Source organism: Chinchilla lanigera, unplaced genomic scaffold, assembly GCF_000276665.1.
Source record: "Chinchilla lanigera isolate Chin_1 unplaced genomic scaffold, ChiLan1.0 scaffold00081, whole genome shotgun sequence".
Classification (NCBI taxonomy): Eukaryota; Metazoa; Chordata; class Mammalia; order Rodentia; family Chinchillidae; genus Chinchilla; species Chinchilla lanigera.
Genome location: NW_004955482.1, coordinates 4,964,656 through 4,991,027, shown reverse-complemented (window position 1 = coordinate 4,991,027; position 26,372 = coordinate 4,964,656). Strand labels below are relative to the sequence as shown.

At 64.9% G+C, this 26,372-nt stretch overlaps 1 protein-coding gene across 10 annotated transcripts in view; it reads right to left on the bottom strand.

Annotated features, from left to right (window-relative positions):
• Ncor2 (nuclear receptor corepressor 2) overlaps window positions 1-26,372 on the bottom strand; it is a 104,367-nt gene that overhangs the window by 40,821 nt on the left and 37,174 nt on the right. For 5 of the 10 annotated variants that reach the window (XM_013503630.1, XM_013503633.1, XM_013503634.1 and 2 more), the window contains exons 8-17: window positions 26,314-26,366; window positions 21,301-21,367; window positions 18,832-19,004; window positions 18,496-18,589; window positions 16,765-16,943; window positions 14,570-14,624; window positions 12,428-12,526; window positions 7,342-7,460; window positions 6,219-6,391; window positions 4,857-4,919 (exon numbers count right to left, since the gene is read on the bottom strand). In XM_013503630.1, coding sequence (XP_013359084.1) covers window positions 4,857-4,919; window positions 6,219-6,391; window positions 7,342-7,460; window positions 12,428-12,526; window positions 14,570-14,624; window positions 16,765-16,943; window positions 18,496-18,589; window positions 18,832-19,004; window positions 21,301-21,367; window positions 26,314-26,366 — 1,075 coding nt within the window. Of the gene's footprint in view, window positions 1-4,856; window positions 4,920-6,218; window positions 6,392-7,341; window positions 7,461-12,427; window positions 12,527-14,569; window positions 14,625-16,764; window positions 16,944-18,105; window positions 18,252-18,495; window positions 18,590-18,831; window positions 19,005-21,300; window positions 21,368-26,313; window positions 26,367-26,372 lie in introns of those variants that run through there. The other 5 variants (XM_013503632.1, XM_013503637.1, XM_013503638.1 and 2 more) reach the window with 3 other exon arrangements.

The following is a 26,372-nucleotide window of genomic DNA, read 5'->3' as shown; positions in this document are numbered from 1 at the left end:
GGGGCGGGCCAGCTTGGCACCGGCTTCCCTCCCTCTCTCCCCATCCGCGGCGGCGGCGGCGTCAGCAGTGGTAACAGATGAGGGTTCCAGAAAAACAGCGCCTCTCCACCCCCGGCAGACAGGGCGCAAACAGCCTCTTCCGCTGCCGCCAGCCCTCCCCGCCCGTTCCACCTGCAGTCCTCCCTCTGTCCCCACGCCGGGCCGCGCAGGCACTCCGCGGGACGCTGGGGTCCCGCCCGCCAGTGGGACCCCGACCAGCGTGGAGGGGGAGCTCCGGGGCCCCCAAGGGCTCTCTGCTGCCGAGGTTCCCGGGCACCCCCCCAGCCACAGGCTGCCCGCCCCGCCCCGCCCCGCCCCCAGCTCCTTCCCGCCGGCCCCAGGTGGCTCCTAGGAGGCTGCGCCACCGCCAGCTGAACTTTGGAGCAGGATCCGGGCCAGGGCCAGTTTCCCCACGCTGGGGTCATCGACCCCCTCTTCCCTCAACCTTCAGCCTTCCCAGGGCAACGGCCCCCCACCGCTGGCCCCAGCCCAGCCCTTTCCCAGGCCAGGAGGCAGGACCCGGTCCTGCTGGGAACCCAGGTCTCTGGAGCTGAGTCCACCGCCCACACCCCCTGGGGAGCACTAAGCTAGCCCTGAAGGATGCCATTCCTGTGGTGTCATCCCTGGCCTCCCATGACTTCCCAGGGACCTGCAGTCCCCGAAGGAAATCCTGCAGCCTCCCAGAGCCAGGATGCCTACAGAACCAGCCCTGCCCCCTGGCTCGTGCAACCTCAGCCACTGACTCTGCCCAAGGGTACCACAGGCCATTTGCACCTGCTGGAGCCTGGCTTTCTCACAGCCCTACTTCTGTCCTAAGGGCTGGGCTTAAGTGCCACCTCATCAGAGAAGGACAGGGCCACCAAAGACATCACACAGAGACGTACTGTGTCTGAGGCCCACTGTCATCTGAAGTGGGGGGTGTGTACCTGCACCCCAAGCATACCCAATGGCACAGGCTGCCAGTGTGCACTGTGGCCTGGGTTCCCCAACCCACTCTGACTTCTAAGGAAGCCGTGTGGCTCTCGGGAGCCGGGACAGAGGAACTGGGAAGTGAAACGCCGTGGCCGGAGGGAGGGTGGCAGTGGAGGTGACAGTGGCTCCCACAGGGTGGCAGGGTGGGGGCAGGGCCTGGGCCTGGGGGTCCCTGCTCCCCTCCTCCCTCAGGCTCAGGTCCCCACCTGGGCAGCTCTCCCCCCAAGGCTGTGTCCTGCGGGTGCCCCCACTGGCCCCTCAGGGGTCACCCTTGACCCCAGAGCCCTGGACAAAGTGGGGCCTGCGAGACAGCGCCCCCACGCTCCCCTGAGAAATGCACTGCAGAACGAAAACTCTCGCGCCCTGGGCTACGGGCGCAGAGGCCCCAGCACCCGCCCGCAGGCACTTCCACACGGAAACCCATGGTGACCCCAGCAGGTCAACCCAGCACCCGCCTTGACGCCCACCTGCCGCGTGCTTCACCCCGCTCCTGTGCCCACCCTGCTCCTCCTCTCCTGCCACCCCTGGGCTGCCCCACACCTCCGCCCACGCCGGCCCAACCTCAGGACTCTCCCATGGGCCACGGCGGCATATGGATCCCCCCAGCGTCCCCTCTCCAGCCCTGGGCAGTCCCAGCCCGACAGGGACGCTGGCCCCAGGCACGGCACCAGCCCAGACCACAGGCCCCACCCCGCCCATCCCCGGAACCCCTTGCCCAGGGCATCCGCCACAGCCCCACACACTGACCCCTGGGCCGCACTGCCCCGGCTGACTGGGCAGGCGGGCAGGAGCAAAGAACGGTGGCCAGGGCTCACCACCCCTCCCAAGTCTCAGCCCCCCGCTGGCCCGTGCCTGGCTGCCCAAGGTTCCAGGGCCTAGCTCACCCCACCCTTGCCCTGGGCCCAGGAGGCCCATCCGGCTCCGAGAGCTGCTGGGCGCCCTGCCGGCCGCTGGCTCCCGGCCACCCAAGGAGGTGGGGCTGGAGGCTCCTGCTCAGCGGGTCAGGACTCTGAGCCAGGCCAGGCCGACCTTTCCCAGGGGACCTGGAGGCCCTTGCCCGGCAGCACCTGCCGCCCCTCCCTCCCTCGTGGCGCACAGCCCAGGCAGCCAGCCAGTTCCCTGGGGCTGCCCGGTTACCAGGGAGGCAGCTTCCTGCACAGGCTCTGTCCCCACCCAGGGTGAGCCCGGGGCAGCAGCCTGGCCCCCGCACAAGCGGGGACCCTATGGCCCTCCTGCTCCCTCTCTGTCCCTTAGCACAACAGCAAAGCCCACTCTGCACCTCTGTCTCTCATCCTCAATCTTGGGGTCAGCAGCTGCTTGTGCCACACACCACTCTGCCGCAGGCCCTTTGCACGTGCTGTTCCCTTCCCTCCTTCTGCCCTGGGGCACAGCATCCCAGCCCAGCCCAGGGAACCACTTGTTCAATCCTCATATCTCCTCCATTTCCACTCTGCACCTGCAGCTGTGTGACCTCAGGCAGCTCACTAAACCTTTCTGGGCCTGTTTTCCTCTTCTGAACAAAGACAATAATAACAAAGGTCAGTGGGGATGAAGTGTCTTTGCGCACGTGGTGAAGTAGCTGACACTCAGGATGTGGGAGAGGCTCGGCCGAACTACCTAGTGCTATTTGGTACACTCCAGGCTTTAGGCTGACATGCACTAATGCGGACGAGGCCCCCAGCACCCCACCGGCACCACAGGGGCTCCCCGAGACAGGGCCGGCTCCTGGCGGAGCACCCCCACCCTGCCAGGCTGAAGGACCACGAAGCCACCTGGCCAGGCACAGCTGCTGCCGCATCCTCGCCGCGCTGCGGGCGCCAAGGGCGGGGGGGCGGCGGGGAAGGGGTCTCGGGGCGCTGCACCTGCTCCCACCCCCGCCCCCGCCGCGGGAACACGCGCCGCCCTCGGCAGCCGCCTGCACCGCGCGGTAATTGTCCAGATTGCTGTCATTCCGGGCACAGCACACTGGCGCTGAGCTCAGGCGTCCTCACAAATGTCACCAGGCAGGCTTGAGCGGCTCCGGTTCGCAGCTCGTGGGCAGCCCGTGAGCTCAGCACGGCTCCACAGGCCCAACCTTGAGGCCACACGCACCACCCAAGCGGCGACTCAGCCTGCAGCCTCCCCCTCTCGCTCCCAGAGGAAACGGGGACGGGCCCCGAGGACTACGGCAAGGAGCCGCAGGCCCGGGGCGTCCGGGCAGAGACCCAGGACCTCATACCGGTTGAAAATTATCATAAGCTGGCAGCACCCAACACTGGGAGGCTGAGGCAGGATGACTGACTTCAAGGCCAGACTGGGCAATTGAGTGAGTTTCTGGCTGGCCAAGACTATACAGGAGACCCTGACTCAGAAACCCACAAATCACACACAACGACCAATCGCCACATAATTACACTTTTTACTTTAGGCCTCCTGCATTTTTCAATTATTTTAAACAAGTAAAACACGTTTCAAAATTCATGCTAGCTGCACATGGTGCCGCAGGCCCATAATCCCAGCACCCTGGGAGGCTGAGGCAGGAGGAACGTAAATTCAAGCCTGGCCCGGGAAACTTAGTGACTTAGCAACTGACACCCCCTGTCTTGGAACTTTAAAAGAGCTGGGGACACAGCTCAGAGCCAAAGTCCTGGGTTCGCTGTAAAATAATAATCACCAGGCAGTCACAGACGCACGTTCACGGCGGCGGCATACACAGCACACAACATACACATACTGGCCATCGGCCACGAGGCTCAGGACGGCTCTGGGCACGCAATACCACTGCAGAAGCAGACACAAAACGCCACCCGTAAATGCAACCTCATTCTCACACGCCAGGGAAGGTGGCCCCTGGGGTGGCAGGGCGCAGGGATAGGGCACAGCGAACGGGGGAGGGCGTCTGTCCCTGCATAGCATGAGGGTGGCCAAGGGAAGGGTGCATCAGGAGACGCGCTGGGGACTGTGGTCTCCTTGGATCTGTGCCGCCCGGGCACATCTGACTCCAGGCCCCTCCGCAGCCCTGCCCAGGCGGCGGCGGGGAAGGTGACCGCAGCTCCCAGCTGCTGCAGGACGACTGCCTCGCGTGCCTGGCCCGCCCGGACAGGACCCCTGTCCCTACGGGGGGCCACCCTGACCCCGCTCTGGTTCTGAGCCCTGGGTGGTGCTCAGCCACGGCCCGTGGGCCTCTGCCCGTGACATGGGGACAAGGACAAGACCTTGCGCAGGGAAGGGGAAGCCAGCACCGCCCGGTTCCAGCGTTGCTGGAAGTGCTGCTCCGTGCTGGGGACAGTACTGTGTGGGACAAGTGCCTCCGGGGGGCACGAGAGGAGGAGGGCGCCTACTCACCACTCACTGGGAGCTGGCCGGGCCCGGCAGGCTAACTGCCACCCTGGACACCAGTCACCTCTACAGACGGCTGACCGAGGCCAGGAAGCCAGCAGCAATCGGGCAGCGGTTCCCCCAGGCCCCGCTCCTCGCTGCCTGTCACAAGGTCACCAGGAGACCGAGCACGGCCTCTGCTCTCACACCTACACCCTGGTCCCCATGACACCAAACTCAGTCTCAGACCCTGGAGGGGACTGGAACAACCACTCCCGCCGCAGACGCCACGCTGCTCCACACCGGCAGCGCAAAGGTCGGGGCCGTCCGTGCAGTCGAGTCTCCCGCACACACCCTCGACCTCCGCGTGAGGCGGGGACACCCCTGCGGGGAGCGCTCTCAGCCCGCCCCCCGCCGAGCTCCCAGGAGCAGCATCGCCGTCGCGTGCTCAGGGACGGAGGCGCTGGCACAGCGGGTACCAGCGGCCACTCCCGGTGTGGGGACGGCCACGGCGGAGCCGCCCCAGCCCCGCGCCGCCCAGGCCTCACCTTTCTTGGCCGTCTCCATCTCCTCCTCCGTCCAGCGCGAGCTTTCGTTCATCTCCAGAGAAGCTGCAAAGGGACACGGCTGTTGGCGGGAGCCCGAGGGGCCATACTCCGCCTCCTGTGGTGCCCGATCCTCCAGCCGCCTCGGCCCTGCCACCACCGTCCGCAGGTGGGGAGACTGAGGCAGGCAAGGCCCGTGGCCATGGCAGCTGGCTCAGCCTGCACTTTGCGGGATGGAGTGGCCCACAGGGTGACACAGTGACCATGTGGGGGGCATGAGGGCAGGAGCGTCCCTGTGTCCCCGGGGTCGAGTCTGGGGGTCCTAGCTCCCTCTGTTCTGGGGTCCGCCCTGGGCACGGCAGGGTGACGGGCACCTGCGGACCCCTATGCTAAATGCCAGCTGACCACTCAGTGTGTCCCCAGACGTCTCCACCTGTCCAGGAGCGACACCGGCTCTCCTGGCCAGAGAAGGGCTGGTCACGTCTCTGTGTGGCACCATGCCCGAGCCTCCCCTGCAAGTGCCCCGGATGTGGGCCCAGCCCGTCCCGTCCATCCCTTCCGGTGGCTCAGGGCCATGAGGAGGTGCCACACGGGGACAGCTCCAGGGATCAGCGCCAGGCACAGCGTAAATACTCGGGCAGGAGGAAATAACAGGTCAGCAGCTAGAGCCAGGACAGGGGATAGTCCCCATGCCCACACAGCCTCCCCGACCCTGCGGCCAGGAGCTGCAGCCGTGAACAGATCCCCCGACCTTCGGGATGGTCCTGCGGGACCCCGGGGAGGCTGGGGCAGGCTCTGCAGGGGCAGAAGGTGCTAGGACAGGGCATGGGATGGGGGACCCGCGTGCGTTCCACCTGCAGCCCAGGCCCGTGTGGACCTGGAGCCCGAACGCACCAGTGCAGATGGCAGGTGAGCCAGGGTGTCAGCAAGCGAACACCCACAGGCCAAGCGCATCTGTGACTCCCCAGGCACAAGGCCCCTTCTCTGAACCCCACGGGGGCCCGGGCTGCGACTCTACAGCAAGCTGCAGACGCATGCCGCTGCCCCCTGTGGCTGGGCTGGGGAACTACAGCTGAGGGGGTTTTCCTCCCTAGCTTGGGAGCGGAGCAGATGAGCACCCTCTGGGTAGGAGAAAAAGCGGCCCACGCCTGACACCTAGCAGGGTGGAAGGGAGGGTCCCACGGTGCCCACCAGCTGCAGCCCATGGAAATCAGGGTGGCTGATGGGCTGAGGTGGGCCCACTCCCAGGCCCACTTCTAGGCTCTCCCCACACCCGCGCCCCATGGCCAGGGCAGCCTCTGCGATCTGCCCGTGGGGAGGCTGAGGCGGCCGGTGTCCCCACGCCCCTCTGCCCCTGCCCCTCACCCAGCTCGGCGCTCTGCTGCGGGGTGGCGGCCTCATCACTGTTGGCTTCGCTGGCCATGGAGCGTGTGATGCGGCCCTTGCGCCGGCCTTGGCTGTTCGCGGTTTTGCGGCCCTTGGAGGCCACCGCCTCCCTCTCATCATTGTCCTCCCCGGAGGTGTCGTCCGTCTTCTCCCTGAAGGCCGGAAGGGCGATGGAGATGCACTCGCCGGGCCAGGACGCCGCGCGAGGTGGGAGGGCAGCCCGTCTCCAGCTCTGGGGGCTCCCTGCTCCCCACTCAACAGAGAGGAACAAGGCGAGGCTGGGGGGCCCGCTGAGAGCTCAGGTAGGGCCGTTGCTCAAGACCCGTGATCCCGGCTTACGCCTCAGGGGAGGTGGGAGCCACTGACTGCTTCATGTGCCAGCCAAGGCCGGGCTTGCTTCCCCCCTGGGAGGAGCTGAGAGCGTTCTGCAAGGTACACTGCTCCCCTGGGGGACACGGGCTGGCGTCTCTGTGCAAGACACTCCCGTCTGCAACAGCACTTGACGAGCGGAAGGGGGTGTGGCTGGTAGCAACCCCAAGGCCGCTCTGCTGCCCAAGGGGATGCCTTCCAGAGAGCTCTGCAAGCAGCCATGCCCCGCTCTGGGTACCCCCGTGACCCTCGGGGACACTCTGCCGGCTGCTGCGCCAGGCCCAGGTGCGCAGGCCCGGACCTCTGTCCCCAGACTTTCTGGGGAGTCGGCGCAGGTGGCGCAGCTTGGGCGGCTCCCGCCTCCCCATCTCCCCCACAAGGCCTGGTGGGAGGACGGGCAAAGGCTCCCAGGGCGCATTCCTGGGCCGCGGCAGGTACCTGGTGCGCAGAGGGCCACCCCCACCTCTGCTGGCTGCAATCCTGCCTCAGCCTCCCAAGCCACCTCTTGCCAGACTGCAGAGACTTGGGCAGAAGGAGGGGGAGGCGGGTTGGGGGAGCGGCACTCCACAGAGCCGTCGGCCTCACAGGCCCCCGAGGAGACAGAGTGGGAGGCAGCAGGGGCTGCGGAGGGCGGCAGCAGCAGCACCTCCCCGACCCGTGGGTGCCCAGCGACACGTCCTCCCCCACCTCTGCCCAGGGCCCCCCCCAGGCGACCACGGCTCGGCAGCCTTACTTGACGAGCTCCTCCTTGCCGTTCTCCACGTCTGGCTTCTCCTCCTCCTTCTCGGCCTCCTTCTCCTTCTCCTCCTTTTCCTCCTGGCTGCTGCGCGGGGGCGGCGGGGGCTGCTGCTGCTGCGTGGGGAGAGGAGGGCGGTGAGCTGGGCACACCGCCATCTCCGCACCTGGGCACGGCAGGCGCTGGCGGCGTGGAGGCTGTGCTCCACCAGAAGGTAGAGGCTGGGTGCCGCGAACCTCGGCCTGGGGTCCTGCAGCCCCGGAGGTGGGGGAGGCAGGGCAGGTGGAGGCGCCAGGATTGGATCCCAGGTTCTGTTCATGCCTCCTAGAGGAGGATCTTAACCTCTGTGCTCGAATTTTTCACCTTTGCAACGGGTGTGTCAGCCAGGCGTAGTGGCGCACCTGTCATCCCAGTACTCTTGGGAAGCTGAGGCAGGAGGATCACAAGTGAAGAGGCCAGGCTGGGCAAGTGATCAGGACCAGACTCAAAAGGTGCCCAGATTCCCACTCAATGCTCTGGGCCAGGCTCGGCGCTGCATTTCCAACAGCTCCCAGGCAGCTGCTGAGCACAAACCAAGTACACCCGGGACCTCACCCCGTGGCCTTTTGCATCTCCACACTGAACCAGGACTCCAGGGCCCCAGCACCTCAGAGCTCCTCACAAGGAGCAGCTGGGCTCTCTGGACACTGTGCCCCATTAAGCCGACCCAGGCTTAGTGCCCAGGCTCAGTCGGGAGCCCCTAACCACACCGGGAATCTGCGGAAACCGGCAGGATCTGTGGTTACTGGGCCCCCAGCGCCACCCCAGGGACGCTGCTTTCAGAAAACGGCATCAGTGAGCACGAAGGCCAGCACAGCCAGCCTCCGACGGGCTGTCTCCTCGCTTTGCGTCTTCTTGCTGCCCCAGTGCCCCGGCAGCCCGGGTGTCACCTCGGCCTTACAGATAAGCACAGGAAGGACAGAGGCTCCAGAGCTCACCAGGTCACACAGCACCGCCTAGCAAGACGCGACAGCCCCGTGCCCGCCTCCCACCCCGGCCAGGAGCACAGTTATAAGAACAATCCAAGACAGGTGTGGGGGCACACACCTGTCACCCCACCGCTCGGGAGGCAGCGGCAGGAGGATCACCATGAGTTTGAAGCCTGCCTGGACTACACAGCAAGACCTTGTCTCAAAAAAGCGAAAAGCTAAAATTCACAATAGCCAGCCACCCAAGTCGGACGCAGTCCTGTCCACCTACTCAGCAAAAGCCCTTCTCAGGGTCTGCCACGTGCCCAGTGCCCCCGTGCAGGGGACCCCAGGAGACTGAGGGGAGCAGAGGGGTAACGGGCCAGGGCTCAGAGCCATGACGGCCCCTCCCTCACTCCTGGCCCCTCTGTTATTTTCTTCACTGCTGGGGCTGGGCCACAGGCCCTCACACACACTCTGCTGATGAGCTGCACCCTTGGCCCCAAAGCTCATTTTAGATCCCAGACAGGACCCTGTGCAAAGGCTGGGAACACAACCTGTGGTCCTCATGGCCCCAGGCCGGGGTAGCCGGGCTCCTTCATCCTCCTGGGCGGGGCTGCCCTGCCTCAGGACCTTTGCACAAGCTGCCCTTCCTCCAACACTGTTCTTTATCATCAGCAACTAGCTTGCAGCCCATCACCTTCCCAGAGCTGCCTGGCCCTGGCTAACCTGCCCATGTGCCTTGCTCACTGGGAGTCATCTTGATGATGTCACTACTGTGGTGCCACCAACATCCCCAGGGCAGCCGTGGTCCAGGGAGGCAGACTCAGTCACAGCCTGAGTGCCTGACCCGAAAACGCCCAGCTAAGCCATGCCTCCCTCCAACCTGAGGGCTCCCAGGCTGCCTGGGTGGTGTCACACGGCCACCTCCTCCTCGGCCACAGGAAAGCTGTATTCCCTGGCCCTCCCCCACTGGCAGCCCAGGGTCTTGTACCCCGGGGTACAGCGCTTCCTACCTGCCACCCGCCACCAGCCTCCTGACAACATCCCCGTGCTCAGCCCGGCGCCCAGGATCCACCGCGTCCCCCAGTGGCTTTCGGGCACCCCCCCCAGCCACTCCCGCAGCCCAGCCTCAGTCCAGGGCGCCCCACCGGCCTCTGGCCACACCGTCTCACGGTCTCCAGAGCTCCAGGTGCAGGGAGCTGCAGAGCCTCAGCCGCTAAGCAAGGTCACCTGCTCCTTGGCTCAGAGCTGGGACAGGAGAGAGGTGGGGAGAGGCGCCCCAAAGCCACAGGGCCCCCCTCCCGCGCCTGGCCTCCTCCACCCTGGCCTCTGCTCGGCAGTCAGGCGGACCACGCCGTCCTCCACGTGTGTGTCACCACCAAAGGCACAGCACGCAGCGCTCTGCTGGCCCCACGTATCTCGGGGACGGGTCCAGGCGGCCTCGAGCCCGAGCTCCCAAAGCCCGTGTCTGCGCCTGAGCCTCCCTCCATCCCAACAGAGGAGCTCCAGAGGGAGGACAGTGTCCTGGGCCGAACACCTCGGAGGACAAGCCACCCAAGTGACCTGGCCCGCGGACCCGCACCTACAGCCGCCGCAGGGCAGGCACCGGGCAGGGGCACCAGGGCAGGCCAAGCCCCTTGAGGGATGGAGCAAAGGCGGCTCTCAAACCCAGCCCGGCCAGCGCTACCCCTGAGGAGTCCCACAGCCACCTTCCAACTTCCCAGTTCCACACACTGTCACTGTCCCCACGGAGGAAGGGACCAAGCAGGCAGCCAGAGGGCACAGCAGGGTGGGAGGGCTGCTCAGAAGGCCCGGGCCTGCGCTGCCTCACAGGGATCGGCTGAAGGACCTGTGGGGACTTCTTGGGCGGGGAGGGCGCAAGTACAAAGCCTGGGCACAAAGCAGAGCTCTGCAAACACGCAAATGTGCCAGTCACCTGGGGGACAGGCCGGGCCACCCCAACACGCCCACACGGTCCCAACCTCAGCCGTCAGCCCGAAGCACCCACTCAGCCCGGGGCTGTGCGGGAAACCCCAGGCAAGGGCAGCGGGGGGAGCCTCAGGAAGGACACCCGCTCAGGGCAGGGGTCCCACGTGGACCCCAGTCAGCACTGACCCCAAGGAGACCAGAAGCCTAACCGCAGGAAAGTTCGTGGCCGGGGTGTCCCGAACGGTCGCCACACGGTCAGCGCTGCAGGAGACAGCCCCTCCCCAGCCGCCCCCCGCAGTCCCGCGGGGGCAGGGGGCCCTGTCTCTGGGCCCCAGGATGAGCCCAGCAGCTCAGGAAGCAGCGTGCGCGAGGCGGCACAGGGCCACCGGGCCTGGGAAGAGGGGCTCTGCCCACACTCAGCCCTGCAACGCCCCGGCCCCCGAGTGCCCAACCGCAGCGCAGGGCAGTGAAGAGGCGCAGTCGCCCGGCTTCGCTGCCCGCCCTGAAGGCCGCGGTCTGCCCCCTCTAAAGGCAGAGCAACTGCTGCAGCACAGAGCAGGCGCCCGATGCCGCACCCTGTGCAGGCCACAGACACCCGGCCACCCTTCGGGGCGGCGTAGGACAGCCTCTGCTGGGCACGGAAGCCACTCATGCCATCCTCGGGGCAGCACGGCCCAGAGCCACGGGAACTATGCCAGGCCGAGGCAGCACGGCCTCTCTGCGGCCACCCACAGCAGCCTCTGCGACCGCCGGCCACCCAGGAAGGGGAGGACCCGAAAGGGGACCGGGAGAGAGCGACAGAGGCCGAGAGGCAGACTCGGCCCTGGGGCCTCTCGCACCCACCTGAGACGCAGCCCATAGAGGGACCCGGGAGCCCAAGAGCTCTAGTCTGCCCCCGACCCCAGCCCTGCGGGGACAGAGAAGCCAAGTCAGCACCTCTGCTTCCCTGGGGTGGCGAGCCGTCCCTCCTGCCGATCCACAGGCAGGGGAAGAAAGAGGCTGCCGTTTCCTCCGCCCCGTCACTTCCCGCGGCCAGGCAGGAACGGCCCACCTCCTCCCGCACTGGGACAGCCCTAGCAGAGCGCCGGTCCTTCCTCCCTGTGCCCTTTGCCGCCCCGCCAGGGCTCCCCTGAGCCCACCCTCGAGGCCCACGAAGGTGCAGGAGGGGGCCGGAGGCTGAGGGAGAGCTGGCGCGCTCCACAAACCCCTGGCAGTGTTCTGCAGACCCCTGGCGGGACCGCAGCTCCTCCTCTCGCTGCTGCGGCCCCCAGGCTCCCGGCTGCCCACGCACCTCCACGTACTCCTCCCTGCCTGGCACTGACCTACCCTCCTGACTCTGGGCTAGAAAAGCCCCCAGTGCCCTTCACCTTCCCGGGTGCCATGCCAGGTCTCCGAATCACCTGCCCGTGCCCCCAAGCCTTGGACCGTGTCGGGAATTGGTCAGCAGGGAAGCCCCAGCCACAAACCAAAGCAGCTGCCCTCACTCATCCGCGGGGACAAGCAGCGGGCCTTGGTCCCGGGCAGTTTGCCAGGACGCTCAGCACACAGCCAGGGCTGCTTCAGCCCGTCAACAAATTGGCAAGCACCGCTGACCCCCAAACCTTTGCAGTCATTCACAGAATGTTTTTCAAACCAACTTCTCCCTCTGACGCAGAAGCCTGCCAATGTTTCCCATAAAGGGCCCGAGTATGTTAGGCTCCACGGGCCCCACGGCTCCTGTCACAACAGCCGTGAGACACAAGGCTGTCGTGGTTACGGTCCCCAGAATGACGGTGGCAGTGTTCCAATAAAACTTTATTCACACCAACAGGCAAGGGGCCGGCCTGAGTCTTCGAGCAGGAACCTGTCCTCCCAGAGTCACCCCCCCCCGCCCGACACCTCTGGCGTTCACCCCTGGAGAGTGGCAACTCCAACCTCTGCCTATTTTTTCCTCTCAAAGATCCATGAAAATAAACACACGAAGCTATTAAAGCTGAAAGCCCCCCACCACCACCACCACACTGACCCGGAAAGCCCTGGCTTTAGGAATGCGGCCTCCTCATACCCACCACAACCACAGCGCCCTTGGCCAGGGGTCCAGGAATTTTCCAGGCTGAGGAAGGAAGTGACGTCGGTCCCCAGCTATACTCTGCGGCTGGCTAGACAGGGAGGACGAGCGTCCCACAAGGGTCTCCGCAAGCAGCCACGGCGCGCCCCATCCTCACCTGGCTCTTGCCGCGGCGCCGGTAGCTCCGCCTCACCAGGCTCTTGTAGTTCTCGTTCTTCTTGGTCAGGTAGTAGTAGAGGACGCACTCGGCCACTGTCTGCGGGCACAGAGAGACACGGGCATTTGAAGCAGGAGGAAGAGGCCTGGGTTCAAATCCCAGCTCTTCCACGGACCAGGTGGATGACCTGGCACCAGTGACCTAACCTCTCCGTACCTCAGTCTTCCAATCTGTAAGATGGGGATGCTAACATGTGCACCTCCCAGAACTGTCACGAATATCGAAGAAGTCACCACAAGGAGGTATGAGAGACAGATTAGCACTCAAGGTGTGAGAAGGGTTAGCACTCAAGAACCCCATGCCGCTGCTGCCATCACTAGTGGTGACAATGGCTTTGCTGAAGCCATCACTGCTCAAGGGGAAATCGGGGCCTGTGGCACAAGTCATGCACGCTCAGAGCCTCCCTGGTCCAGCTCAGGGACTCTGTCGTCTGGCTTCGGCTTCCCTTCCCCGATACCCAGGGTCCTGAACAACCCTGTCCAGGATTCAAGCGCTGGGGACTCGGTCTCGGCATCAGGCCTCGAGCACTGCTTCTTCCTCTGCCTTGACCTCCCCACACGGACCTGGGTCTGAGCCCTGGTGGCCTCCTTGTGCCCGGTGCAGGGCACCCTCACAACCCAGGATCATTGCTGGGGCCACTCCTGAGACAGCAAGCACATGCTCCCAGAACAGGCCCAGCACTGAGCCCAGACCCCACTGCAGAGTGGACAGAGGTGGGCTGGACCCCAGCTGCCCGCAGCAGAAAACCACCTCCTGGAACGGGTCACCAACACAGGCTCTCCCCCAGGAGGCCCCAGTCCAACTGGGGAGACGTTTTCTTTACGGCACTGGGGAATGAACCCAGGGCTTCTACACTGAGTTACATCCCCAGTCCTTACTTTTCTGAGCTAGAATCTTCCTTAGAATCTCCCTGCCTCAGCCTCCTAGAGTGCTGGGATTATGAGCCCACACCCACACGCTCAACTGGAATATTTTCCAGTCAGAGGCCCACACCTAACCTGAGCGGACCCGCCTGGTGGGCGTCGGACCTCAGGGATGCAAATGAACTGCCCCCGGCAGAGGGTCCCCAGCAGCGTTGGCCTCGCGCTCTGTCCAGGTCTGCCTGTCCTCACCAGTCCCACAGCGGTCACCTCCGTCACCAGCCAGCCCTCCGGAAGCTCTGCCCGGCTCCACCACCCTGGCAGCTCTTAGCCAAGGACGCTGCAACGCCCACTCGCTACCCTCGGGACCGCCGTCCCCTCCCTCTCCCCATGGCGTTGCCCAATCCCCATCTCTGGGTCCTGGGAGTCCCAGTGTCTGCCGCCGTCCACACCCGCGGCCGTAGTCACCAATTCGGAGCTATTTATAGGGCGTCTCTGACACACTGGTTTTTCAGGCCGTGAGCTATCCCTCATTTGTCCCGCCCACCTCCTCGGAGGTCATCGGCCCATCAGGGGCAGACGTGGGGACGACGGTCACCCTCTGAACCAACCGCCTGCACGGCCCACACAGATGGCAGGCCTGACGGGCCCCGCAGATGGCCTCCCATCCTGCTGCACCCCACAACACTGGGGACTGCGGGCCAACGCCAACGCCACCCACCCAGTGCCTCGGGCACAGAGAGCTGGCCACTCTCTGGGGACACTCGTGTCTCGGACCACGAGAGCCAAAGGACAGTGGCTCAGGTTTGAAGGCCAGCACGAGCCTCGAAGCCGGCTCTACAGGGGTGTGTGCACAGCTACTGATCTGGCTTTGGGGTGTCGGCGACCATGACAGAGGCCTCCGGAGATCGCTGCCCTGTTTCCTGAAGCTTCACCACACCTGCCTATTCCGTCCCCCGTTTCCCAGGATGCTCAGGGCCACCTGGGGGGCTGGCGGGCAGCCAGGCACAGGGGGCTCCGGGGATCAGGCCGCACAGCACCCCCAGCTCCCAGCGCTATCTGCTGACTGACAGGGCGTGCACAGCCCCAGGGGGGAGGCCGGGCGGGGGGACAGGATGACAGGGCCTCAGACGTGAGGAGATCCTCACAGGGCCCAGACACCGGCCCAGAACAAGGACTGAGAGGAGACACAGAGTAGGACGGCAGGTAGCTGGGGACTCACCTTCCTCTCCAGGAACGAGGCGATCAGGCCAAAGTTCTTGGGGTGCTGCATGAATCTGTGGGAGGAGGAGGGCGGGTATGAGGCTGGGCCTGAAGGGTGGCCCTGCTGGGCGACCGTGAGCACGCGGGCGCCTGCCAAGTCGTGCCCGGCTTGGCGGGCACCGCCCCACCTGGGTGTGATGCAGCAGGGGTGGGGGATGAAGCTGGGGGTGGGGAAGGAACCGGCAGGGCTTCCTTGCGTGAGTCATGGCCTAGCGCCTTTGAAATGGATTTGTTTGGCCTGCCAGAGGCGGCTTCCAGGAAAACCAGGGCATTACACGCTGCCCTTTGGTGAGGCACCCCAGTGTAGTCTGCTGTTGCTCTCTCCGGCTGGCTCTGGGAAGCTGTGCTTCGCCCAGCCCACACACCCTGCTATGGATGAGGTCATGGCATAGTGCCAGGCCTCCTTGAGAGGTGGGCCGGGCCGGGGCATGGTGCCTCGGGCAGGAGGAGCCGGGCCAGCAGGAGGTTGTGTGTGTAGACGGAGCCTGGGGGCGGGACGGGAGCTGGCACTGGGCCCGTTTCCTGGGACCTGGGACAGTCACTGGGAATGCGCTGTGCCGGGCTGGGGGTCGAGGGAGCAGGGGTAGTGGGGAGGGGATGTGCCCAGCCCCGGGAGCAGGGGCACAGGGTGGAGCCGCTCGGTCTGACCCCGAGGTCCTTTTGCTCTGCCACCTATGGGCTTTCAGGGACAAAGCCCCTCCCAGCAGGGCAAGGCACAGCTCCCGCCAAAGAGCTGGCCAGGGCAGGCTCCAAATGCAGCCGCCAGGTAGCCAGGCAGGAGGCCAGTGGCCTGCCCACTCCCAGCCAGACACCAGGGAATCCAGCGTGGCCTCATCTCTTCCTGGAGAAAACAGCATGACAAGGTCGCTGCTTCCCTGGTCCAGGATCTTGCCTGCCTTAGGCCACTGCAGAGCTAGGGCAGCTCAGAACCTTCTTTCCAGGGGCTATCTCAGAACGTTTCCCCCAGGAGCTATCTCACAACCTTCTCCCCAGGGGCTATCTCAGAACCGTCTTAGGGGCTATCTCACAACCTTCTTCCCAGGAGCTATCTCACAACCTTCTTAGGGGCTATCTTACAACCTTCTTAGGGGCTATCTCACAACCTTCTTCCCAGGGGCTATCTCACAACCTTCTTCCCAGGGGATATCTCACAACCTTCTTCCCAGGGGCTATCTCACAACCTTCTCCCCAGGGGATATCTCACAACCTTCTTCCCAGGTGAAGAGGCAGCCCAGACACTGGGCTCCAGTCCTTCAATGGACACTGGATCTAGCTAGAGGAACATGGCTAGTAGGGAGGCCCCTAACTGTGCCTCGGTTTCCCCATCCTCGGGTTCCTGGGTGCCAGTGGGGAGGCAGCCCAGCCTTTAGGTGGCAGTGATAATAAACTTGACAGTGGGGCCCCCCAGGCCCACGTCACATCCTGCATCCCCAACGCGGAGTGTGGTCCACTTGGACCCAACTTCGACTTTTCTGAGGAACGAGGTCCTTCTTCATCCCCGAGGGCCACATGCTTCCCCCCAGAACTGTCATCCAGGACCCCCAAAGCCTCTCTCAGTAGTGAGCTCCTGCTTCTGCGTCCCAGCCCCCACCCTTCCTTCCAGAGAAGCGGTGCTGTGTGGCTTCTGCGAGGTGCGCAACCTCTCTGTGCCTGTGTCTCTGGGCCTGTGTGACGGGGGTGGCTCAGCTGGGCTGCTATGCGGGGCAAGAGGGACAAAGGCCCCACACAGGGGACGCAGCACAGCCCCAGCCAGGGCTGCTCGACCAACAGTGCTTCTGGAACAAAGGAGGAGCGCAGGGCTGGGATACGCTCAGCCGAGCACGCGCCCCGCCCGCCCGCAGAGATCAGCGCCCCCTGCCTGTGCCCTCTCCACAGTGCCCCTTCACACGGGGACTGGGCTGAACTGAATCCCCCAGAATTCACGTCCAGCCTGGGTGAGGCTGTGCTGGATCCGGGGGTCCTTGAACCCATACAGCTGGTGCCCTTGTAAAACGGGACACAGACACACAGGAAAGAGAAGGGGCCGGGGCCGGCCAGCTCCCCGGGAGCCGCCGGGAGCCAGCAGCGGCCGTGGACATGGACCCCCGGCCTCCAGAGCCCTGTGCTGTGCGCCTCGCCAGGACGGGGGGACGGTGAGGGCCCGGCGTGACTCACTTCTCCCGGAAGGTCTCCTTCTCCTGCTCGCTCCACATGTTCATGACCTGGCGGTCCTTGTACACCTTCATGGGGTCGTCCATGAGCCCGTTCATGTTGATGAACTTGATGCGCTGCTGGTCGGCGTCGTACAGCATGGGCGGGATCACGGCCAGCTGCCGCATCTGCTTCTCCAGGTTCTGCGGGCACAGCAAGGCAGGGCTGGGGAGGCCCGACGGGGAAGGGCCCAGGGCAGCCGCGCGGGTGTGGAGCGTCCGGAGAGACGCACAAGGGCTGCAGCCCAGGCCCGCGGCCGGGGGAGGGGGCACGCCAAGGCGGCGGACAGGTTTGTGGAGAGCTGGCTGTAAATTAAGCGCAGCCAGCCGCCCTTATCTGCAGCCAGAGGGAGCCGTGCATCTTCCCTTCGAAAGGCAGACACCATGAAACACGGCAGGGCGCGCTCAGCCCGCCGGGCAGGTGGGACTCGGGGTTCAGATGCCCGCGGACGCTGGGGACAGCAGCAGCCCAGGGTGGGAGGAGGATCGGCCAGAGCTGGGGGTACCACAGCACCACTTGTCTGGGGGGGCCCCGGGGCTGCCTGGCAGGAGGCGGGGGCTCTTCCCGCGTCAGGATGACCCCGGGGAGGTGCCGAGCCGCCCCGGTCTCCACGACCAGCCAATTAGTGGTGATTAATGACCCATCTCCGGAGGCAGTCAGGGCCTCGCCGGCCAAGGGCAGCCAGGTCAAATGATCCAGCCACCCACACCCCACCTCCTGGCTCGGTGCGGAGGCCTCCCAGCCACAGAGCAGAGTGGGGTCCCGCTCTGACCCACTGGGGCACAGGCCATCAGGACCTCAGCATGTGGCCACTGCCCTCCCAGCCTTCCAGGGCACGTGCTCTGGCTGCCGAGCCCCTGAAGGGCGGACAGTGACTGTCCCCTGCCCCAGGCACCTCCAGCGACATGCGTGAGGCACAGGAAAGCGGGGTTTGGCCAGCACCCCTGCCCTCACCAGGCCGAGGGCAGCGTGGAGAGCAAGCACGGGGTGGACGGCACTCTGCCGACGCAGGCCCCCTCGGGGACGCCGAGCGCCAGGGCTGTGGGCTCCGCTGTGCCCTGCCCCACGGAGGGACCGAGTCTCCTCGGATCTCATTTCAATGTCAGCAGCTGCGGGGGCTCAGCTGGACAGGGCCGTAGCCACGAGACCCCCGCACGGTCCCCGGGGAGGAAGCACATGCCCCTGCGTGCACGGCCTCCTGCGGCCACCAGGGTATCAGGCACAGGGGAACGCTGCTGAGTGCCTGCCCCACAAGACCTGGGAGGGGACAAGGGGAAGCCAGCTCCTTCTCCAAAAAAGCCCTACTTCTCTGCTTCCTGGCCATCTGACCCCGTGAGCACAGCCAGGGTCACCTTGGCTGCCCCAGGTGTCCCAGTGCCCCTGGGGAGCCCCAAGGCTGGGGCAGAGCCGGGGACTGAGGCTCCTGAGAGAAGGTCCTTGCCAGGGTTCCGGGAGGCCAGGGCAGTTACTGCCCCCCCAGCCCCTCCCACCCGCTGTGCCAGCTGGGCTCGGCCAATGGGAAGCACCAAAGGGCCGAAGGGGCGGAGCCAGAGGTGTTTGAGCCCCAGTGTTGGAACCAGGCCGTGGCGCCACCCCAGGACCTCAGACGGCAGCCCAAGGGGTGAGTACAGGTTCCTGCTGGGCCCCTCCTCCCTACAGCTGAGCCAGGACTGGAGGGACGCGGGCGGGACTCACCTCCTGCTCCGACAGGCCGTCAATGATCTCCGACACCTCGTGCTCACTGCGGGCGGCCGACATGGAGAGCCCACTGCCCCGCTGCCCTACCCTGCTGGGAACCAAAGGGACACACTCAGGACCGGCCCCTGCCAGCGGGGAAGCTGGGATGTCCGGCACCCGGCACAGAGCCAAGCTCACAGCCCAGTTCACCTCCTCCCTAGAGTGAGTTCTGGTGCCTCTGTTTCGTCCCCTGTAAGTGGGATAAAGATGTGACGCCCCCCGGGCACACGGCTGTGCTCTCAGACACCTGGGAGGCTGAGGCAGGAGGATCTCAGGCTCAAGCCTGGGGCTCACCTCTGCATGCGCTCCTGCAGCTCACGCTGCTTGCGGATCTCGGGGAACTGCTTCTCGTAGTACTCGCGCACCTTGCTCTCCTTGGCACGGCGCCGCGGGTTGTTCTCTATGCGCTCCACCTTCTTCTCCCAAGCCTCCATGAGCTGGTCATAGCGCTGGCAGAACTTCTGCTCCTGAGGGGACACGGGGCGGCACTGAGGGGGCGCGGGCACCTGAGCTAGCCTCCCCACCTGTCCCCCAGGGCGCATGGACACATGGCGGATGTGCAGCCACACACACACGGTCACATACGCAGACAGGACAGGCCCCCGGGTCCATGAAGAAACCCATGGGCTCCCTAGGGGACAAGGCCACCTCTCCCCGGGAACCGGCCACCCGGTCCTGGCCTCCCCAGGGCCCGCACCCAGGGCAGAAGCCAGCACCACACAGAATCAAGAACTCCGACCTCAGGCGCAGCCTGGCCACACTTCCGCCTGTGCTCAAGACAAGGCGCCCCTCCCCCGCACCCGCCTGCCGCGCAGCCTGGAAGCCAGGATGGCACCCAGGGACGGCATCAGTCGCACCTCTGCCAGCCAGGGGAGGGCAGGGGACGAGATCTCAGGGACGCCCTCCTGGTGCTGCCTGCCAAGAGTCAGAAAGGCCCCTGGTCCTCGGGCCTGCACGCCCCCGCCCTGTGCTTCACCTGCTTCTCTTGGCTTGGTAAGTCCAGGACAGAGCCAAAGCCTTGTGCGTGCCTGCAAGCACCATGCCACCAGGCCGCCCCGGCCAGGCACCTGAGCTCCTGACCAGGGGCACCTGTGGCCTCGGAACGTGGGCGTGAAGTCTGAGCTCGGGATACCCCTGCCTGCTGAGAGGCTCAGCCAGGCTGCAAAGCCACCTGGATTCCTGGGGGAGCCAGGGTCTGCAGCCGCCTCTCCGTCTCCCGTGCGCCAGTGTCCTGCCAGACCCGCAGGGGCCTTTCACATTAATTTATTTTTATTTGTTTTAAGTTTGCAGCACTAGGGATTGAAGCCAGGGTTTCTGCATCGAGCTCCTTCCCCAGCCCTTTTTTATTATTCTGAGACAGGGTCTCATTGAATTGTCCAGGTTGGGCTTGAACTTGTGATCATCCTGCCTCAACCTCCCAGGATGCAGTGATTTCAGGCGTGTGTCACCACACCCAGCGTCATTTTTAAAAACTCAAGCCCCCTCCACCTCCACCGGCCCCTAGCTCTGTCCAGCAGCCAGAGGGACCCTGGGACATGTGACCTGCATCCCCCTCCTCCCCACAGCGACCCTGGGGACTGGTAGTGGGGCCGAGGCTGGAAGATGGGCTGTGAGCACCAGGCGCTCTTCTGTCTTAACACGGAGACTGCGTTCTTCACCGAGAATCAATACGTCTCACTGTGCTGAGAATAAAGCCTCCGCGCGCCATCCCCGCGGAGGGAACGCGTCCCGAGGTGACCCGATCCATGACTCCGCGCCAGGCGCCATCAGCCCAGACACCACACCCGTCGCCACCCGCAGCCTGTCCTGGGCCTGACCTGTCCCCAGGTCTGAGCACAGCCCACCCTTTCCAGTCACTGTCCCCCCACTCGCCCCCCCGGGGGGCCCAGAGCACCACGGCTCGGCGCTCCACCCCAAGCCCCAGCGTGGAACCTGCCTCCCAGACTCGGGGCGGGCAGCCTGGGCTCCAATCCAGCCTCCACCCCGTCACTCTGCCACTCTCTGCCTCAGTTTCCCCTCTACAGCATGCAGCTGGGGAGCTACCCAGGGCACAGAGGCAGCCAAGGTGAGTGTGCCTGGACCCGGGCTCTGAGCGCACCTCAGGTGTTCAGTGACTGCACCTCTCGCTGATGCCCTGCTCCGCCCACCCTCAGTTCTGAGAGCCTCGCTTCACTGCAGGAAGCACCTAGTTGGCACTGACTGTATACCTCAGGTCTGCGCCGGGCAGGACTAGCTGACAGCGGGTGCCTGGCAGACCTGACCCTGGGAGAGAAGCAGGGACTTGGAGGTAGAAGGGCCGGGGCGCAGGGGCAGGGGACGCTCCCGGGGCTCCCTGAGCCTCACCCACCCCCACTGCGCCCCAGCAGCCTCTGGCCCCTCTGGACTCTGATGTGGCCATGTGTCCCATCCCACCCTGCAGAGTCTGAAGACCACACAGAAACAGGCCCGACAGGAGCACAGCTGAAGTCTGCGCGGCCCCTCCAGCGCCCCCACCAGACCTCTCCGCTCAAGGAAGTGGAATCGGCTCCCGCCCACCCGCAGCCCAGGGTCGCCCCCTCATCCTCCGCCCCACGCCTCTGCTGCTGTGCGTGGGTTTTCTACCACCTGCGTGGACAGGGCCCGGCCACAGACGAGAGAGGCCAAGGACCGAGAGCCGTCCCAAGCCCGCCTGCCACTTCAGACCCGCAGGTCGGACCACGCCTCTCCTGCCTCGGCCTGCCTGCAGCCCAGGGCGCCGCGGCCCGAGGCGGCCCTGAGACTCACCCACTGCTTCCGCGCGTGGTTCCTCCGCTTGAAGTACAGGATCAGCTTCTTGCGCATGGCCTGGTTTCTGGGGACAGAGGACAGGGGTCAGGCGGGACGAGGACCCTGCAGCTCAGGCCTCATCCCCAGGGTACGCTGTCCCGCTGGGCGGCGGTGGGGGGACACAGCGGAAGAGACAGCCGGGGCGATGGTAGGGCCCCCACGGACTGCTGCTCCAAGGGAGGGGCTGCCACTGAGGAAGTCAGAGCTCAGGGCGGGGAGGGACAGGAGGCAGAGGGGAGCAGGGGGAGGGCGGGAGGGGAGGGAGCAACAGAGAGCGGGGAGTGGAGCCAGCAGGGGAGACGCCAGGGAGACAGCGATGGAGTGGGAAGTGCGAAGGGACAGACAGGAGGGAGAGGGGAGCCTGGGGACAGGGACAGGGACGAGCGGACACACACTTGGATCCACACCACCTCCACCACACACAGGGTGCCCGGTGCACCAGGGCATGGGGGACGCAGCCAGCAGGCCGGCCCCAGGGCTGCCACACCCCAAGCTCGCCCCCACCCTCCACCTGGCTGTCGCCCACCCACGCCCCACAACATTTAAACCCACAGAATGCTCAGCCGCCAGCGGCAGGCACCAGGAGGCTTCCTGCCCAGAGTCCAGGACCTCCGTGTTAGGGGACAGAAAAGGGGGACCTAGGCACTGAGGGAGGGAGTCCCTGACTGCCAGAAACCCTCCCCCAATGATGCTGAATCTGAGCAAATCTCAGATGCACCCTGACTCAGTTTTCCCATCTGCAAAATGGATCCGAAGGCACCATGCACCCATCTCTGTCATCAGCAACGACTCCAACCTCCCACCACACAGGACGTGTGGGAAAGCGGGACAGGCCCTGGCCCCCAAGAGGCGACACAGGGCGACAGGCAGGACCATGCGGCCTGCTGCAGATTTAGGAAGCCAAGCAGGCGCACGACACTGGGGTGGGGCAAGATGGCTGATGAAGCGACGCTGGTACAAAAAGCCCTGCCCCCCACCCCCGAGACGGCTGGGGACTGAGGTGGGACATCGAAGCGGAGGGGATCCCGGTCAGTGACACTGAGGGCAAAGCCCTGGGGCAGGAGCAAACTCAGACAAAGACAGCAGCAGACAGGAGAAGGCCGCGGTGGCGGGAGGGTCCTGGAGGAACAGGAGGGACGCGGGACAAGCCGTGCGTGACCAGGGCCGGCCGTGTGGGCATCTGAGCGCACCCAGCGAAGGATCTGGGCTTAAAATGAAAAGGACAACCAAGCAGGCCTACAGGTAAGCACACCCAGGCCCCGCGGGGGAAACGGCAGAGACAAAGGTCGGGGACAGTCAGGACGTGGCAGAGACTGGCACTAGCCGGAAAAGCCCCAAGAGTGAACACCCCACAGCCCACAGGTGTCACTAAGTGACGGGGTGAAGGGACTGCAGGGAGGAGGGCGCCCCGAGAAAGCCCAGGCTTCACAGAGGCGGCGAGTACCGTCCCGGCAGAGTTCGAGGAGGAAACCCGGCAGCACAGCAGGAACGAGATGGCACAGGATCCCCTCCCCAGCCTCACAGCCCAGGGTGCGGTTTAATGTGTAGGTCTTACTCTTTCTGCACTCCTAGAACTGAACCCAGGGCCTTCGCACGGAGCTACATCCTCAGCCCGTTTATTTTTTATTTTGAGACAGGGTCTCACTAAGTTAACTGTCCAGGCTGGGCTTGGACTTGCGATCCTCCTGCCTCAGCCTCCCAGAATGCTGGGATGTCAGCTGTGTGCCACCACCCCTGGCATGGTGGGGGTTTTAACAAACGTCCTCACATTCTGCTCCTCCCCCTCCGTGAGTAGGAGCCCGACTGTCCCCTGCCCAGGCTGTACTCGGGGACTCGCTTCTGAAGAACAGAGTATATGGGGAAACAGCAAGGTGACCAGGTTGGGGGGCTTTCGGCAGACACCACAGTGGCCCAGCCACCCTGGTGACTATCGCCAGCTCCCCAGGTGCCTGCTCAGATGGGAGAGGGCGAGGGGCCTCACTTCTGTGGTCTTCTCCCCGAACCCGCCATGAGGGTCCCAGCACGAGAAAACACCCGCCCGACCCACACAGGGCACGGGTGACCTGAGTGAGCGGCCCATGAACAAGGCTGAGGAGCTGTCACAGGCAGAGATGCGGGGCACACAGGAGCCGGGCCTGACCTTAGACCAAGAAGGGACACAAAGTGGGAAATCTAGTGACGACTCAGACACAGCTGGGGGCCGGCTGAGCGACAAGTGCGCGCCCTCCTCCCCTTCCGAGGAGCGAGCGGCCCCTTCCAAGGCTGGGAGAGGCTGGGCCTGAGGTTTCGCGGTGACGTGCCCGCTCCTCTCCTGCAGACCCTCACCATCTCCCAGGCAATCAGGTCAGCTTCCTGGAGGAAGGGGTCTGAGCAGAAGACGGGGTGGGGGAGATGAACCACCAAGTGGTGATGCCAAGCGGTGCGACCCCCTGGCTCCCCGAGGGGGTGGACAGAGCAGGCTGCAGCCCAGGGCCGGCCACGTCACCCTGCACGGCTCCTCAAGTCGCAGCAGAGACCAGAGACCTGCTCAGCGAAGCCTGGACCCCGGTGACCACCGCCCGCCTGAAGCCCTCACAGGCACAGGGCGGGGACATCAGGAAAACGGGGACAAGAAGGGGCAGCAGGCCACGGGGACCAGAGGACCGAGTGCTGTGGCCTAAAATCAGGCATCCTCCAGGGCTGCCCCCTACTGAGGCAGGTACCCCACGGAGACAGCAGGTGACCCCAGGAGACAGCAGGTGACTCCGTGGAGCCTGGCCCGACACCAAAAGCAGGGTGGGCAGCAGAGGGCGGGCAGCGGGGGAGCACAGGTGACCGCGCACGTCCATCCCGACTGCCCAGGCAGCAGGAAGCCAAGCGTGAAATTAGCTCCACCTCAGCGGCCTGGCACACGGACGTGGAGATGACAGTGACAGGGCTGGGCCCCGCGGGATGACCTCCGCCTGGCGGGTCGATCCACTGTCCCCGGCACGCTAGCTGTCACGTGCTGGCGTCTGTCTCTCCCTCTGCAATGTCAGGCTAAGGTCATGGCCGTGTCCCAGGCGGCGAGCGTTTGCTGAATGAATGAGGAATCCACCCCCGATCTTTGGAAGAACAGGCAGACACTTCCAGCCCAAGGCTCGATAACCAAGGTCCCTGCACCCTCAGAGATGCTGTCTGCCCTTGCAGCTGAGAAGACAGAGGCACTGGGAGTATGTGATCTGCTGCAGGGCAGCGGCTCAGGCCTGAGACCGCCCCCACTCGAGCCTGAGCACCCAAACCTCGACTGAAACCTGAGGCAGACTCAGGCTGCTCCCAGTCTGGGCAAAGCCCTCAGGCAAAGGGCTCCCTCCACACAGGGCTCCACAAGGGCTTGGCCAGGAGGCCAAGGCCCCGCCCTGCTCCCCTCCCCTCCCCCTCTCCACCCGTGTGGCCTCAGGGCCTTTGCACTGCTTCTGCCACTGTCTGCAATTCTCCTGCCCCAGACCACTCAGCCAGCGGCAACACAGACCACAGGGTTCTCTCAGGCTATCACATCGGCACTGACTGCTCAAGCTGCCACCCCACCCTCTCCTATCACCATCTTCCAACCTCCCTCTGACCAACAAAAGCTTTGTGGAATTTTTGGCCCAATAATGTTGCTATCAAAAGTCACATTCTACTTGGCCGTAGTGGCGCCTGTCTGTCATCTCAGCACTCTGGGAGGCTGAGGCAGGATGATGGCAAGTTCAAGCCCAGCCTGGGCAACTGAAGAGACTTAGTGAGACCCTGTCGCAACATGAAAAATCCAAAGGGCTGAAAAACCCAAAGATGTTGTAGCTCAGCTCAGGACTAAGGCCCTGGGTTCAATTCCCAATACCACAAATACATAAACGCACACGTCAAAGTGAAAAACACAACTAAGGTTGGTGAGTGACTCTCAGACTTTAGATAAGCTGAGATTTTCTGTTACTCAACATTTCTCCGCTGCAGAGCAAGACAGGCTGTGGATGCAGCCCTTTGCTCTGTCCCAAGGCCTAAGACACCATCAGGCACACTGTGGAACAGACGGATGGATGACGAGTGAATGGATGGACGGATGGATGAATGAATGGAGGAGTGGTGAAGCTCCGAGTGGCCCTGGCCTGTCAGCAAACACCCCCGCCCCAACCCAGCTACGAGGAGCCCGAGGCCGCCAGCCCAGCAGCTGCAGGGAACAGGGCACTGACGTGGGGACCCTGCACCCTCGGGCCCCTGGGGGGGCAAAGCCGCAGGGACTCAGCACCCCGTGCCACCCCGACATGCTGAGGCTCCACGCAACCCTGGCGGGGCTCCACAGATGCAAGATTTGCCTGGCTCCGGGGATGGGAGCGCAGCACTGCACCACCCCCCGACGCGGCCACCCCGGCCGAGCCTGGACCTGCGGAACCCCAAAGGGCGCCCTTCAAAGTCACAGGTGGGCGCCCGAGCCCCCTCCCAGTCACAAATCACGAGCACCGAGAGACCACGACCCTACAGACACTCGTCTCTGACCTCACTCCCTGCCACAAGCACGGCCACCAGGGCGAGGCCTGTGGCCCCTTTCACCTTTGGGTTCTGGATGACGACATGAGGAAACAGCCCCTCCATACCTAGGAAGCTATGCGTCCATGAATGCAACCCAGGGAAAAGCCAGGCCCATCCAGTAGCCCCACTTGAAGACGCTGTACCAACTGCCTCAGCCCAGCCCTGGTGCCCCCAAAGGTGTGTGGCACCTGACATTTGCCCCCCAGCATCTGCTGGGGTTGGGGTCCCATCGGTGGGTCGCACTGCACTGCCCACCTCCAGGCCCCCGGTTTAGTGCTTCCTAAGCGGCTGGGCAGACCCCAGGACTCGTGAGAGCCCATGCCCCGGGCAGCCGCCACCCCCTCCAGCCGGGCCCCTCTGCCCCATTCCCCCAGCGAGCCCAGCAGCCCCGCCCCGCCCCGCCCTCCACACCCCGGACTCCGGCCCTAGCCGAGAAGCCACACTCACATCTTGATGTTCTCGTGGTACTGCCGGGTGTCCGAGGGCTGGTTGTACAGGGGCTGTGG